General features: G+C 39.4%; 1 protein-coding gene across 1 annotated transcript in view; it reads right to left on the minus strand.

Annotated features, from left to right (window-relative positions):
• The window catches only part of fam171a2a (family with sequence similarity 171 member A2a), a 54,435-nt gene continuing 39,360 nt past the window's right edge, over positions 1–15,075 (minus strand). Inside the window, exons 4-8 of the mRNA XM_017456584.3 lie at positions 12,168–12,326; positions 7,107–7,286; positions 3,802–3,915; positions 3,391–3,517; positions 1–2,773 (exon numbers count right to left, since the gene is read on the minus strand). Coding sequence (XP_017312073.1) covers positions 1,282–2,773; positions 3,391–3,517; positions 3,802–3,915; positions 7,107–7,286; positions 12,168–12,326 — 2,072 coding nt within the window. The 3' untranslated portion in view covers positions 1–1,281. The remainder of the gene's footprint in view (positions 2,774–3,390; positions 3,518–3,801; positions 3,916–7,106; positions 7,287–12,167; positions 12,327–15,075) is intronic.

A 15,075-nucleotide genomic window follows, 5' to 3' on the forward strand; every position in this document is an offset into this window, starting at 1 on the left:
TGTCCCTGGCATTGCTCTGGCATTTACTTGGAATTGATTATTGCAAATGAAATGTCTTCCCCTGGTTGGCCAAATACAACATGGTGGCCACAACTATTTGCATGCAGTTCAGCTTCATTGAACTTTTGCTGCAGTACACCAAACCTTTTTTTTTGCTGCACAGTGCAAATGCAGCAGTACTATCGGAAAAAATGAATTGCATGCAGCAAAAATAATTGGCAAGGCAAGTGGACACATACTATTAAAATATCAATGTATAGTTCTGCAACAAAGGGGCTGCCTTTCCCCAAGTAGATGCCTTTAGCTAGAGTTGTTAATCATCCAAAGTACTGAGAAACCTTTTCCTCTATGAGGCTAAGGGTATCGCCTATGGATTCAGTTGGATGTCAGAGAATAACACAGTAAAGTCAGTAAAGTTGCAAAAAAAAAAAAAAAAAAAATTAAAGCCTTCCAGAAATGTAAAATTGATTACACAAAACAGGTTGCAAATGCAGATTCTAAAAGGGCAAATTCAGGGGCATTAAATGGAAAGTCATATTTAGAGTAAACAAATTAACCCAGCAATATTTCACTCCTTTTTGTGAAGGTTTGATACAGACACACACACACATATTTCTATTTTATTACCAATCATATAAAAACCAAACCTTCCTGAAAGCCTGAAAAGATTGAAAGAAAGAAAAAAAAGAAGAAGCAACTGCCAGACCTTCCACAATTCAGTCCATATGTCTTTTCATCATTTAATCATTTTTGGGCTTTCATACTCTTTAGAGAAATCCTTTAAGTGTCCATTTAAAAATGGCTCATAGTCATTCCCAGTAGAGTGAAGAAGTTAGTGGTAGAAGAAGAAACATTGTCCTCAGGGTAGTGACATTGAAAGTTAACCACAGCAAATTATTTCAAGAAATAAACTAGGCTTAAAAATGTGATACTCTGGTTTAGTGGTGTTCACATCCTAGAAAATACCTGCAGGACATCCATGAGAATATGAGCCTTAAGTACTAGCTGACAAGGAGAGGCAAGTCACTGTTAAAATCATATTGTCTGTACTGGTGGTGATCCACCTCTGACTACTTCTGTAAACTGGTACACAAGAAAGCAACAGCCCATCCATGTTTTTTGTCCATGGAGGAGTCAAGAGACTCGCAATGAGAGGCAAATGTGTAGACAAGGTACCATGATGATCCTTGACTGCAATATAATGCTGCCCTACTTAATGTAGAAGTGCCGGACAAGGAAACCGGCAGAGCCCATGACAGAACTAATCTGTGCTTGTGGGGACTACTTGACATTGAACACCATGAGTGGTCTCTCCTCACGCTTCTGCCATGGGCTCTTCTTATTCTCGCCTTCATCGTCCTTGTCAGCTCCATCATTGTCATCATCGTCTGGGCTGGTCTCTAGATCTCTGCGGTCTTCTCTGATACTGCTGTGGGCACTGTAGTCTCGACTGCATCCTTTACGTGGAAATGTTCCACCCCGGGACTCTGGCGTGTCATCAAGTAGTGGTGCCATGGAGCCATCCTCTGGTGAGTAGGTGGCTGTGTGGCTCTCACTGCTGGTGCTAGGTTTGGTGGTGTCAATGACTGGGAGCTTAGAGTAGATCTTGCCATGGGTTTTTCGTTCACCACCTTCCTTTGCCTTTCTTTCCACTTTGCTTTTTCTCTGGGAAGACCTTCCTGAATTCCCAGGGTATGTCTCTGCATGGTGCTCCTGGGGTGCCCGTAGAGGCTCGTTGCCCAGCTCGATGTAGGAGTGCCGGACAAGGGAATTGGCACGGCCATCCAGGGACACAAACCAGGCTAGAGGATGAGGTTTTACACCAAGTTCCAGTAGTTTCTTCTCTGTGAGAGCCTTCAGCTCTCCATTCATCTGTGTCATGGTGGATTCGTTGAACAGCACAGGGATGTGGACTGGGCCGGAGGAGGCCTCTGAAGTCCAGTTCTGATCCTCTGACTCCTCTCCTTGCTGGCTGGCTTTTTCTGTCTCATTCTGCAGCTTGGCATCCTGCTGCTGCTGTTGACTTTGTTGCCGAGGTAATGTCATGCTCACCTGAATAGTCTCCATATCATGCTGCAGCTGCTGCTGCCTGTCCACAGCCTGTTCCATGGATGATAGATCTGTGGAGAGGCGCATGTAATGTGCTGGGATGACTAAGGTGGGAACAACACTGTGGTACATGCTGTCCTTCATTTGCTCCATGGAATGGCAGAAGATGAGCTGGCCTGGCTGTGCATTCATAGAGACAGGTCTGTTCAAGTTATCAACAGCCTGAGAGGCCGAGTACTCTGGGGGCTTGCTGTCCCGTCTTTGCTCCTGGTAGTGACCGGCAAATGGAAGCAACTGTGGGGGAGAAGGAGGATCAGATGTATAACCTTGATTGTCCTTGGCATTATGAGGATGACAATGGTTCCTACGGTCATCAGAATCATCTGTTAAACTATAACTCCCGCCATGGTCATCTCGTAGAAGGTCTAAGTTATTGGTGTTGGTGGAACAGGTAACATGTAGTGGGAAGCTCTCGCCTTGCTTGCTGTTCCCCTTGGAATGGTGCTGCTTGCACCTGAAAAAGCCTTCCCGTGAACTGTGCAAGTCCCTCGTAGAGGACAGGTCTGATTTCACACCATCTCCAGTGGAGGAAGCTGTCTCCAAACGTCCACCACTGATGAGGTTAAGGTGAGAAGTGGATGTACCCTGGTCCCTTTTGGAGCTCTCCAGAGTAGACGCGATATACATTTTACGGCGATGCTGCCTGGGTTTCAGGCATCTCCTCCTGAAAAAGAATGTGAACATGAGATAAAATACTACTGAGTTTGCATTGGCACAGTGTACACCTGACTATCACACCTACATGTTCTTGTTGAACATTCCACTCCAAAATCATGTCTATTAATAAGGAGTTGGTGTTTCAATAGCCTCCACCCCTCCTTTGATGTCACAACCGCCTCCACTCTTCTGGGAAGCAACATTGCTGTGGGGATTTTGTTCATTCAACCATAAGAACATTAGTTAGGATGGGTATTGATGTCAGGCAAGAAGGCCTGATCAATAATCAGTGGTCTAATTCATACCAAAAGTGTTTCAGTATACAAATATTTTCTAGTCAATTGTGTGCTCCCACCCTTGTGGCAACAGATCGGGAAAGGCCCAAATATAGGTGTGATGGTCAGTTGGCTGCATACATTTGTCCATATAGCATATATAAAAAAGAAAGTATAAGCCTAAGTGGCCTTGAACTAGTAGTACTGCATCCACTTCAATCCTAAAGCTATGCTTTTGTACAGGTGGCCTCACAGCTAGCTAAAGACCACCCCAAGTAAAAAGGCTCATTAATCTGTTTTGGCTTATGTGGTTCGGTCTGTTCAACATGGATAGTTGGAACCCAAATACCTGCAGTAGTAGAGCAACAAGCAGAGCAGGATGAGAACCAGTAGTGCCATAAAACCCAGAATTGCCAGAAGGAAGATGGTGTGGTATGTGGTGATATCTCTCAGGCCGGAGTTGTTCAGCACTGAGCCTGGAACAGAAATATGAAAATACTATGTTGTTAATGTCTCCTATAAAAATGTATGGCATCTTTAGGATATTAGGACATAATGTCATGATTTACCTCCTCAGCTTAGTGTGAATCTCAAGTGTCTTGACTAGCTCCATTACAAATATTGTGACAAGTCTAATTTATCAAACATTGGCAGCATTCCAGTAACACTAACATTTTATATTTTTAATAGAGAACAAACATCTGACTAAATGACTTTGGGTGGTACTGTATGTCAATGTAGAGGGCAAAGCAGAGCTCACCTCCAGCTGATGGAAATGCTGCAAGCCAGTATCCTAAATGTGAAGTCACAAAACTCCAGGTCATGTGAGACCCATCTTTTTTAATGTAGCCTGCACCACTTCTAACCCACAGACCTGTAGGACAATCACACATGGATAAACACAATGAAATCCCATATAGAAGTTATAATAATTTGTATAGAAAACCTGCAGGTTGTTATTCTTGTCATCATTTTAAACCAGGATCACTTAATGTAAGCCTATGAAAATGAGACTTACAGTACATATAAAAGTACAATGGCTAAGTAAGCAAAATATTTACGGTATTTATGGATTTTAGGTTTTTAAAAATTCTAATGGAGGCTGTTCTGATGCAAGGGCGGGAAGGAGCACTTAATATTCCTTCCTTTCAGTTTAGTGCCAAATGGTAGCGTTTAACTTAAAACATTACATCAAAACTCAATATAGTGAGTATAGTGGGATGCAACCCAAATAGTGACCATTGATGGCATAAGTGCCAGTGTTCCAAACTTCTCATTTTCCAAACTTCTCATTTTATATATATAAAAAAATCCTTAATGCTTTGCAAATTTATTTCCTTCTCCCAGTTATTTAAGGTCATCTCATTTTCAATCTCTGCTGGCCGTTTTTCAGCTACAAGCTGTGCTATAATTTATATCTTGAAAGCTCCACCAGTCAATTTATCAAGTCCTTAGAGGCAAATTAAAAGATCCAGTACAGCTGCCATGCTAAAGTCTGGCCACTTGGGTGCGATGTATGTCCTTAAATCATGCAACCCTTGCTCAGTCCCTGAAGTAGGGGGCTTTCCCAGAACAGGTCATGCAACCCTGCCTCCCTCACACTGGAGGCTAAGCTCTCTACTGTCTGTAAAACAAATAGACTTCAAAGGGAGACTGTTCTCTTAAACTCATGTGTGTACACACACCCACAACACATGGCTGTGACTGTCCATTTATTCATTCTTTTTTTTTTTTTTTTTCGAAATCCCAGTACATCCTGCCCACCCACGCATGTTGCATATTGATATCCATTCCTCCCCAGCTCGCCTTAGTAAGCTGTCGCTTAACAGCCAGATGGACTAAGACCTCCATTTTACATGATGTATCACCTAATGTTAAGACCTTTAAGTTAATGCTAGTGCAGGTTCCCACTAATCAAAGCTGTTTACAGGAAAGCAAGCTAAATTCTATTTGGCAAATGACAAACAAAGACGAATCTATACCTCAAGTCATGTTATACAAGATATACAAGATCATAATATGTGGCCTACAGTTGCTCCTCACCAGCAGATGACTAACTACACAATCGTAGGTGGTTTTAACAGTAGGAACGACCTGTGGTTCCAAAAAAAAAGTCTTAATGATAGTGGACAGTGCTGCCTTACACCAGTGTTAGACTTTCAGCAGTCTTTTAAAGCTATTACTTGTAACACAATATGAGATGATCCCAATAAAAATGCAGAATTCTGTAAAAATGTCAGATTATACAATGAATATTCTCTAATGATAAACCTGTAATTAAATTACTCGGCATGATCCGGGTTTGTTGGGAGAAAATAGCAATGTCATGGTTGAGTTGGCATATTTTTTCTATTCTCTCTATTCACATGCATGGTAGCTTTGCAACTAATTATATGAAGGGACATGTATGTAAGCTGGTAATGTCAGCATAATTAAGGTAACTTTATGCTAAGACAAACTCGTACATCTAACATCAGTGTTAATTCTTCTATAAAAAGCTCTCTCTCTTTTTTCTTTTTTTCACAGTATTTTTAGATGATTTGTGCTGGATACTAGTTGTTATCATTGTTCGACTCCACCCTAATACCAACGGACTACTGTTAAGTGGCTGGTAATACTGAGCTTGCTAGGTAGTTGGAACATCAGCTATGACAAGCAAAAATATCAAAATCTACATGCACTTTAGTTAAACAAACAAGCAAATAGAGCCCTTCAACAGAGCTAGGGCAAGTGAGCCATGAGTTAACATGAAACACGGGGAGAACATGCAAACTCGAAACCCCAGCCCTGGAGGTGCGAGGCAAACGTGTTAGTCACCGTGCACCCCCCCCAGGAAGATAAATACTACATACAAATGTATAAACTATCTGTATCTAGGTACAAAGTCTGATAATATCCAGGCTCTGAAATGTGCATCCTACATCCTACATAGATGTGCAACACAACTTTATCCAACCTGTCTCTAGTCTGCTTCCTAGCTCACATTAGCTACCTACTGTAAATCATGAAGGCTTTCCTGCAAGCCTTCTGCACATGTGCTTTTCAGCAAAGTTTTCTTAGATCTTCTTCAATGCTTTCTTTTTATTTATTTATTTTTTTTTAACTGTTATTGGCAATTAAAGCAAAATAAATATATAGAGTCATTTTTATTTCATGAATTCACGTCATAAAAATACAACCACATGAAGATGTTTTGGTGAAAATCTTTTCAGAAGGATACATAACAAAAATGCTTTGTAATCCAAAGCATGTCTCAAAATACTGTACGTTCCCTGAGAAACCAGTACAAACTGTGCAGTCCTTGTCCTCTGTGCTTTAAAAGAATGCCTGCATCTAAGGTTGCAAATGTGACTTATACCCCCCCTTCTCTCTCTCTCTCTCTCTCTGTGTCTCTCTCTATCTCTGTGTCTCTCTGAACCGCGTTGAGTAACAATCCTTCTGTGAAGCAATGTTCCCATCATGACCTGAGATCTTCTAACCTCAAGCAGCTGCAGTAGTTGAATATCTTCTTTTATTCATGCACTCTGCACCGAGCACGCTCTGACTGCAGTCTGTGTTTATCAGTCGGAATTAAAGCTGCATTAAAATGGTTAAAATAGTAAACATAAGTGGTCACTACAGAATCGACATATGCAAGTGATTTTGCAATTAATATGGCTGTTGATTAGGTAAGGAATAATGCTTAGGGGCATGCTGTTATAGGACAATAATCAATGACGCTGTGGTGTGATGTGGCCTGACACGAGTTATGAAGCCATGAAGACACTGAAGACTCCATCTATGAATGCTAAATAAACATCTCTTCACAGAAAACATCACCATATAAACATTTACACACGTACACTAAATGTGTTTATGGACTACTGTCACTACTCTCAGATCTATATAATATAATTGAAACACAACATTTTCTAGTCCCTCCACAAAGGGAATCCCGAAATGCAGACATTTTAGCTGAAGTTGTCCCATGAAAACGGAGAAAGTGTGAAACCTGATTTTCATCTGTACTGTATGGACATTTGATACAATGCTCATTTAATTGAAATATTTCACATCATTGCTTACCCGTCCTGTCCTCAAACCTCCAGATGGGGACACTGGTGGCAGATTTGAGTGGAGAGTCTGAGGGAAGAGGGACGGAAACATGGATAGGTTCTGAGACCTGCACCTCAGTGCCATTGGGTCCAGTGAGTGTGGCACAAACTGCAGCCACTGCAGTCAGCTCTACCCAGCTACTGTTCAAGCCTGAGGGCACAAAGAGAGAGAGAGAGAGAGAGAGAGAGAGAGAGAGAGAGAGAGAGAGAGAGAGAGAGAGAGAGAGAGAGAGAGAGAGAGAGAGAGAGAGAGAGAGAGAGAGAGAGAGAGAGAGAGAGAGAGAGAGAGAGAGATATATGAAGAAATTAAGCTTAAAATGCTTTGCAGGGAGGAGTTCCTGTAAAAGTATGTCTAACTAGGGCTAGGCAATTTATCGATATAATATCGATATCGTGATAAATTATTACATGATACACTTTTCTGGAGATATCGTTGGTATGGTGATGTTTTAAAATTTTTATTTATTTATTTATTTTTACATTTTTAGTAATTACAAATGTACTCAAGTATCATATGATATTTCTGTTGTATCACCCAGCCCTATCTCTAACTTTCTTAGACATTACAGGCTCAGTGTTCTCAATTTTCGCTATATTTATTGCGTGTGGATGCTCAAAATATTGAAAACAGTATTGGGGGGGACTACACTACTTAAGAATATTTTTGTTGTGTTAAAGTAATTTTTGCTGGCTTAACTGCTGTTTTACATTTACATTTATTCATTTAGCAGACGCTTTTGTCCAAAGCGATATATCAAGCGGAGAACAATACAAGTGGTGCTACCATACAAGATTTTTTAATTGAGTTCTAGACAAGCAAAGTGCGCAGAGTCGAGGTGTAAGAGCCGGAGTAAGATTTATTGTTTATTTCAATTTTTTTAAAGGATAATGTGGAGTTGGCGTTTTAGGGGTTAGTTACGTGTTCACGGAACAGGTGGGTCTTTAGCTCTTTTTTGAAGATAGCGACAGATTCTGCTGTCCGGATTGAGGTTGGAAGTTCATTACACCACTGACAGACAGTTAGTGTGTCCCTCAGTGGTGGAATGAACTTCCAACCTCAATCCGTTTTACACAACTGGAATAATCCAAAATCACAAATGTCACAGTGGTTATTATACTGTATTATACCACAGAGCTGCTGAATTCTCTGTATTAATTTTCTATAACAGCGGCTCTGAGAGTAGTTCCTGCTGTAATTTAAATGATAGCTTTAATAATAGTGTGCTCGTTTAAATACATTTTTGTTTCCATAGTAACAACTTGATCATATGGAGGACGCTACGTAAATCTAACTCTACTAAAAAATGGATTTAAAATCGCGTCGCTATTTATAAAAGAAAAACAAATCATTATTGATACGGTGTATAAGATTTTAGTTTAGGAGGTGCTTATTTAACATCTATGGAAGGGGTCTCCAGTATCAGACCTAACAGTCAGCAAGTTTTCCAAGGAGACGGTGCTTTCTGTTTTCTTGGCAAGGTGATGAGCTAAGTTTTTTGGTCTTATTAACTTCAGGAGAGAAAAAAGAGGCTGATAAGGTAAGCCTCTGTCAGGAATTAACTTTGTGGATTGTGGATGTTCCACAAAATTAAATGTAACTATAAATGGTTAAAAAGCATGATGTGCTGTTCATTAATAAACTGCCATTGTGTAAGAGAAATGAAACACTATAACAGAACATCCCATCATGTTTTATTACTTATCTGATTGTGTCTCTCTTGAGCCGACTACTGCGATGATTAATAAAACTAAACCAGTTTTAATATTGGCATGGCCAGAGCTTGCATTCTCTCTGTATGCCTAAATTGTCTCAAATGCCCTAAATCATCCACCCTGTCTTAATGTGCTTTAGACTTGAACCATTTGTGTTCTTGTCATTTGCTAATTTGTGTTGTAAATGAGTCATGAATAAAAACAGGATGCGAATAATTCTGGTGTTTTGTTGTAAATGCATTCAGCCTCTGGCCTTGACAAAAGAGAATACAGCAATGAAAAAGAAAGACATGTCTGTACGTGGAGACACAACAAAGGACATGCTGTAACCTAGCATTAAGTGTTCGTGCTGAGAGGGGCTGGCTCATGCAGGAACACTGACACTAAAGGTGGGGGAGGAGACAGATCACCCTGTAAACGCAAAGCATGGGACATGAAAATACCCAAGGGGATTGGACAGTGTGAATAATGCATGACCAAATAAAGGAGCAGATTTTCCAACACTGCAGAGACTGGGGGTGCGATAACACAGATTGAGCTACTGTAGCAGCCTGGATATCCCTGAAGATGAATAAGGATTAGTAATGCATAATGAATAGGATAGTAATAATGTAATAATATAATGTATGATGTAGAAATGTACTGTACACAGTAGATTTTCATTATTTTATAAATATGATGATCACTGAAACCAGGATTGTGGAGTAGTTCTATGGGCAACATTTTCAACTGTTTCACTCAGTGCGTTTACACTAATGGACAACAATAATCCACTATTAACCCGATTAAGACAATACTGTGATTAAGAAACTACCACGTAAACAGCAATTTTTAATTACCTTAATCCGATTAAGCTCATACTCGAAGTAAACACAAATCGAATTAAGACATGTGGAGTCTTCCTGTTTTAGTCGCGTTATTGACATGTATTACAGACATGTACACACCTTAATCACACTATTAACGTCGTGTGAGTTTTCACCGCATTTTACGACAGGACACGTACACACATGGCAGTGCTCAACCGTTTTACGGCAAAAAAGAGAGCACGCGGTTTGGGACGCACCCACGGCTTCAAGCAGTTGTCTATTTGCACGTACAGCATGACAAATAATTAACCGCACTTGAAGCGTTTGTAAAAATTTTTTTTATAAAAACACCCAAAACTGTACATGGTACCATAACGAAGATGGGTACATGAGAGGACTATTCTAAAAGCGACTCATGTAAAAACCTTAATCACAATATTGTCTTATTCAGAATAAGTTCAATAATTATATTACTGCTGTCCATGTTTAGTCGCATTATCGAAGTGTATTACAGGCATGTACACACCTTAATCACACTATTAACATCGTGTGGGAGTTTTCACCGCATTTTACGACAGGACACGATCACACTCGCCAGTGCTCAACCATTTTACAGCAAACAAGAGAGCACGGCTGCGTCCGAAACCGCGTACTTACGTACTAGATAGTAGGCGAATTACACGTATTTCAGCTACTATATAGTAGGTAAGTATGCGGTTTGGGACGCAGCCCACGGTTTCAAGCAGTCGTCTATTTGCATGTACAGCATGACAAATAATTAACCACATCTGAAGCGTTTGTAAAAATTCAAAATAAAAACACCCAAAACTGTATACGGTACCATAACGAAGATGAACTGTATGCTGATACGTGAAATTCTGGAGAGAACATCGGACGGCGTGGCACGGTGACGTAATGACATGCCCTGTTAATTGATCTATGTTCTATAACATGTAAAACAGGAACATGAAAGGAATATTCTAAAAGTGACTCATGTAAACACCTTAATCAGAATATTGTCTTATTCAGAATAAGGTCAATAATTACATTCCTGCTGTCCGTGTAAACGTAGTAACTTTCTAATGATCATTTTCATTCAAATGAATTGTAAACTGTTACATTTGACACTCTGTTGTAGATGTATTTTTCTTGAAAAACCTAAGTGCTATTTTTGGTGAAAAAAAAAAAAAAAAAAAAAAAAACATTGCTAGCTTAGCCAAAAACATAGATCATTGTTATGTTTAGTTTCTCACAGCAATACCATGTTCTTCTCTGCGTTTAATAGCTGTCGTGTATGATTAAGTTACAAACATACTAAGAATAGAAGCAGAGGTAGCAATGTAAGGTGTTTACAACAGTAGCAGATTAAGGCTCCATTATACTTCCTTTTAACTATGCGTATGTGTATGCAAGATGGCTGCTGTGCTTGGATCCTGTGGTCGTTTGGAGCGTTGCTTGTGCATGTCCTCAGAAATGAACATGATGCCCCGTCTTCTGGATCTTCTAGATTAGTAAATACTTTTGAATGCAGGGTCAGGGTTTTTCGACTTGAGACACACATCATGACAACAATCACGCAGATGGCAGAAAGTTTTAAAGAGAGATAGAAATCATTAGTTTGTTTAACATCACTGTGCATGAAATCACAAAAACAGCTCGAATTTGGAATCCAGATGGATAGTGATGTTTTGTCTATAAGGTACCATTTAGTGGATGTTGCTTTTAATCCCCCAGATGTAGGTAAGATATGCAAGTCAGTATATGAACAATGCCACTTGCATTGCTGCTGCTTCTACATGTGCACCCAAGGTCATTCTTCAAGTATAAACCAGGCTTTATACAGCCAAAGCTTTTACAGTACAGTCACATCCCCCGCATGGAGAAACTGAGTAGATGTAATATGATTTATGCGGAGTCCAGAAGAGTTGGACACAAAATGGATGAGAACAATTGGAGTGAGGTGAGGTCTGAGCATACCCCGTTACTAACTGTGAAACGATAACGACCCTAATACAAATGTTAACAAAGCTGAACATAGATTTATAGATTTATTTCATATTAATGAACTCAAAACATTCTCTGTTGACCCTAACAGAAAGCAAGGGTGCCACATCGGTGCATTATTCAAACAGAAAAATCAAGTTGAGATGAGAGCACTGATCAAACGATTACTAAATAGATATGGGGAAGGAGGCGGGGCTTCTAGTGCATGTCAGTTAATATTGGAAAGTTCAAAACACCTATGCGACTGTCAGTCATTCCAGATTCAAATGTTGCTCTTTGGGTGTATTTTTGAGTGATAACTACAGTACCATTATCAGCATACTCCCATGATAAAATTGGGAGCTCCTACTCAAAATGCTGGTTGGCAGGTTTGCTGTGGTTAAAAGTGCAAGGCATTCGGTGTTTCAGTTAACTTTTTCAGTTAAAGAATCCATAACGGAATTACACGGATTATGTAAATTCATCAATTTTAATTGAATTGCTTAAAAGAATCTTTTTGAAATCACCTGTGCTGTTGTTCTCCAGGCCAAGGGGATAGGGGAAGCCACCGAGCTCGTACTGGCTCCTAGTGGAGGTGAGCATGGCCAAGAGAGGGACTTGGGAACTGTTGACTGTGGGTCCAATGGCTTTTCTCTGGAGCTGTACCCATGGATGACTTCTGGAACCTACAATACAATACAAGAACACATGGAAATATATTATATTTAACTTGTATTACTTCAATGTTATTCCGCATCACTGGGGCAATCTGGGGAGATTTTCATCTCTGGAATTCCAAATTATTTTAAGAGTCCTCAAATCTGAGCCTCCTTATAAGATTTAGTAAATATGCCCAAATGTCAGAACTTTATCCATTTTGTCCTTATTAATATTATTACATATCTGTTTAAATCCAAAAACAACATAATTGTAGAGTACAGATATTATGAATATGCCCCACTATACAGCTATCCTACGAAGACAAAAAGCAAAATGCAAAACCCAAAACACACCTGTGTCTGTGTGAATTTGGGATGCCTGTTTTGATTAGCACTGAGATAGATAGCCACTGATAGGCTTAGACAGGCTTATCCACTGTCACATAATGCCACGCTCTCTATCTCTCTTTTTATTTTACGTTTCCATCACATTCACTCAGCCATAACACACATACTCAAATTTCTGCTCCAGTCCCACGGCATTCCTCACACATCAACTCTAGTTGAAATTGGACCCAATCCAGTAGCAAATGTGTGTGATGACGACTGACAGAACAGATCTGTAAATGTCTAGAATTGGCAGAATTTTATTTACGAAACATGTTAAAGAAGTATGGCATGCATTTGTAATTATTTTATGAAAACTATATTAGGTTCAATCATTTCAAATTTTATAGGCTCTGACATCTTGATCATATTGACTGTGAAAAAACAAGTGAATAAGTGTATCCTTAAACATCTAACCATCATATTTTACATTTTAAGACCATTTAGGAATCATATAGCATAACACCCACAATCTATATCTATCTATCTATCTATCTATCTATCTCTCTACCTCTCTCTCTCTCTCTATATATATATATATATATATATATATATATATGTTGTTTTTTAAATCTAAAAAATACACTTAAAAATGTACAAAATGTATTATCTATAATTTTTTTTGATGAACTATTGTATTGCTGCCCATTTTGCAGACCTATATGTCATGATACATATCGTATCTTAGAAATTGCAATAGTGATATGATATTTTTGTCCAATCATACATTTTGCTATTTGCTAATCAGTTATGCAATTCAGAAACAAGTTTATGTTTAATCGGTCTGTTCTGAAAAATGATGTCAAACACCACATCTTTGAAATGGAGGCATTTTTTATTGACTCTTAACCCGAGGTATCTAAAACAAGCAAAAAAGAGGCATAGACTTCTGATGTATAATTAACTCTCAACAGTCAGAATATCATGGATATCCCAAAGGCTAATCTGGACTACAGCTCCCAGCAGGCACTGCACTACAACACGGTCACATGACATCCTGAATCACATTCTAGTTAAGGAACACTATGTCCAACTACAACTCTCTCAGTGGAACACACAGACAAGTCAATTTCCCCTGAGGACTAATCACACACACCTGTTCTCAATCACACCACACTAATTAAGAGACTTTCACACACACACACACACACACACAACCATTGCAAAGTATTATGCTCAGTTGCCTTTTGCCTCTTTCTATACCAAGCCTTCGTACTGTGTCTGATTTTTTTTTTTTTACTTTGCTTATGTTTACAATCTCGTCTCTTTGCCCTGCCCTGTTTGTACTGTTTTCCTGATTGCCTAACCTCTGCCTGTTCATGATTATTGACTTCTGCCTCATCCTTTGGACTTGTTGTTTTATTAAACTGCCATACCTACATTTACATCTCTCCACATAATCACTATACACTTTAAACACTTCAACTTTGCACAAATGGAATCTAATAACAAGCGCTCAGACAAAACAAACAGATACAACAGCTGATTCATTAAAGTGGGGTCAGATTTAATTAGGCTATAAGAAGCCTGATAGGAATTTGATGCTTAATAAGGCTACTTCTTTAGGTCTCTTTCACTGATAGCATTGCTTTAACAGTGATTCACAGGAAGGAAAACCAGCCCACATATGACGGTCATAGGTGGGTCAATCCCAATAAAGTCGACACAGAAAAGTGTGGTTACGTAATAAAAGCACAGAAAAGTCTATCTGTGACTGGTAGTCTGCCAAGCTGGCTAGGTTCCTGAAGAGCTTGGCTATTTCACACACAGCAGCACAGAATCCACTTCACACTGGGGAACCATGTGGCTTGGTTCCAGAGTTGGGGAAGTCTGCTGTCTGAAATGGCACAGATGCTCTTCTGGTTCTCTCCATATGGGTAAACACTAAATATTGCTATGACATCACACACAGTATCATAGTTAGGGCTGTCATGGTTTTGAATTTTCTTTACAGAAATCCACAGCACTACCTCACTAATACACATGGAGTCATTGTTTGCATATTCTTCATACTTCATTGTTATTGGTCAGAAGGAGTCGACTCTCTGTTTTTATAACAGTAGCTCTAACTGTAGCTCCAGCTGTAATTCAAATCACAGGTTTATATTAATACACTTGTAATATCTTACTGCTTCTACAGTAACAGCTAATAGACATGTTTTGTAAGGTACCCCATCCACGTATTAGGCCAATAAACTGATTAAATATGTGTAAGTAAGACGATTTAACTTTTTTTTTGTAAGGAGTCTCCAGTGTTAGAGCTTTGTAACAGACAGAGGTAAGGATGCTCCTTTAAGTTTTCCACCACAGGAAAGTCTGTGGACAAAGGATGTTGTGTTCCTTAGCAACAAGCTGCAATTTCTTCTGTCTTATTAACTCAAGAGAAAGT

This window comes from Ictalurus punctatus, chromosome 2 (genome assembly GCF_001660625.3).
Source record: "Ictalurus punctatus breed USDA103 chromosome 2, Coco_2.0, whole genome shotgun sequence".
Classification (NCBI taxonomy): domain Eukaryota; kingdom Metazoa; phylum Chordata; class Actinopteri; order Siluriformes; family Ictaluridae; genus Ictalurus; species Ictalurus punctatus.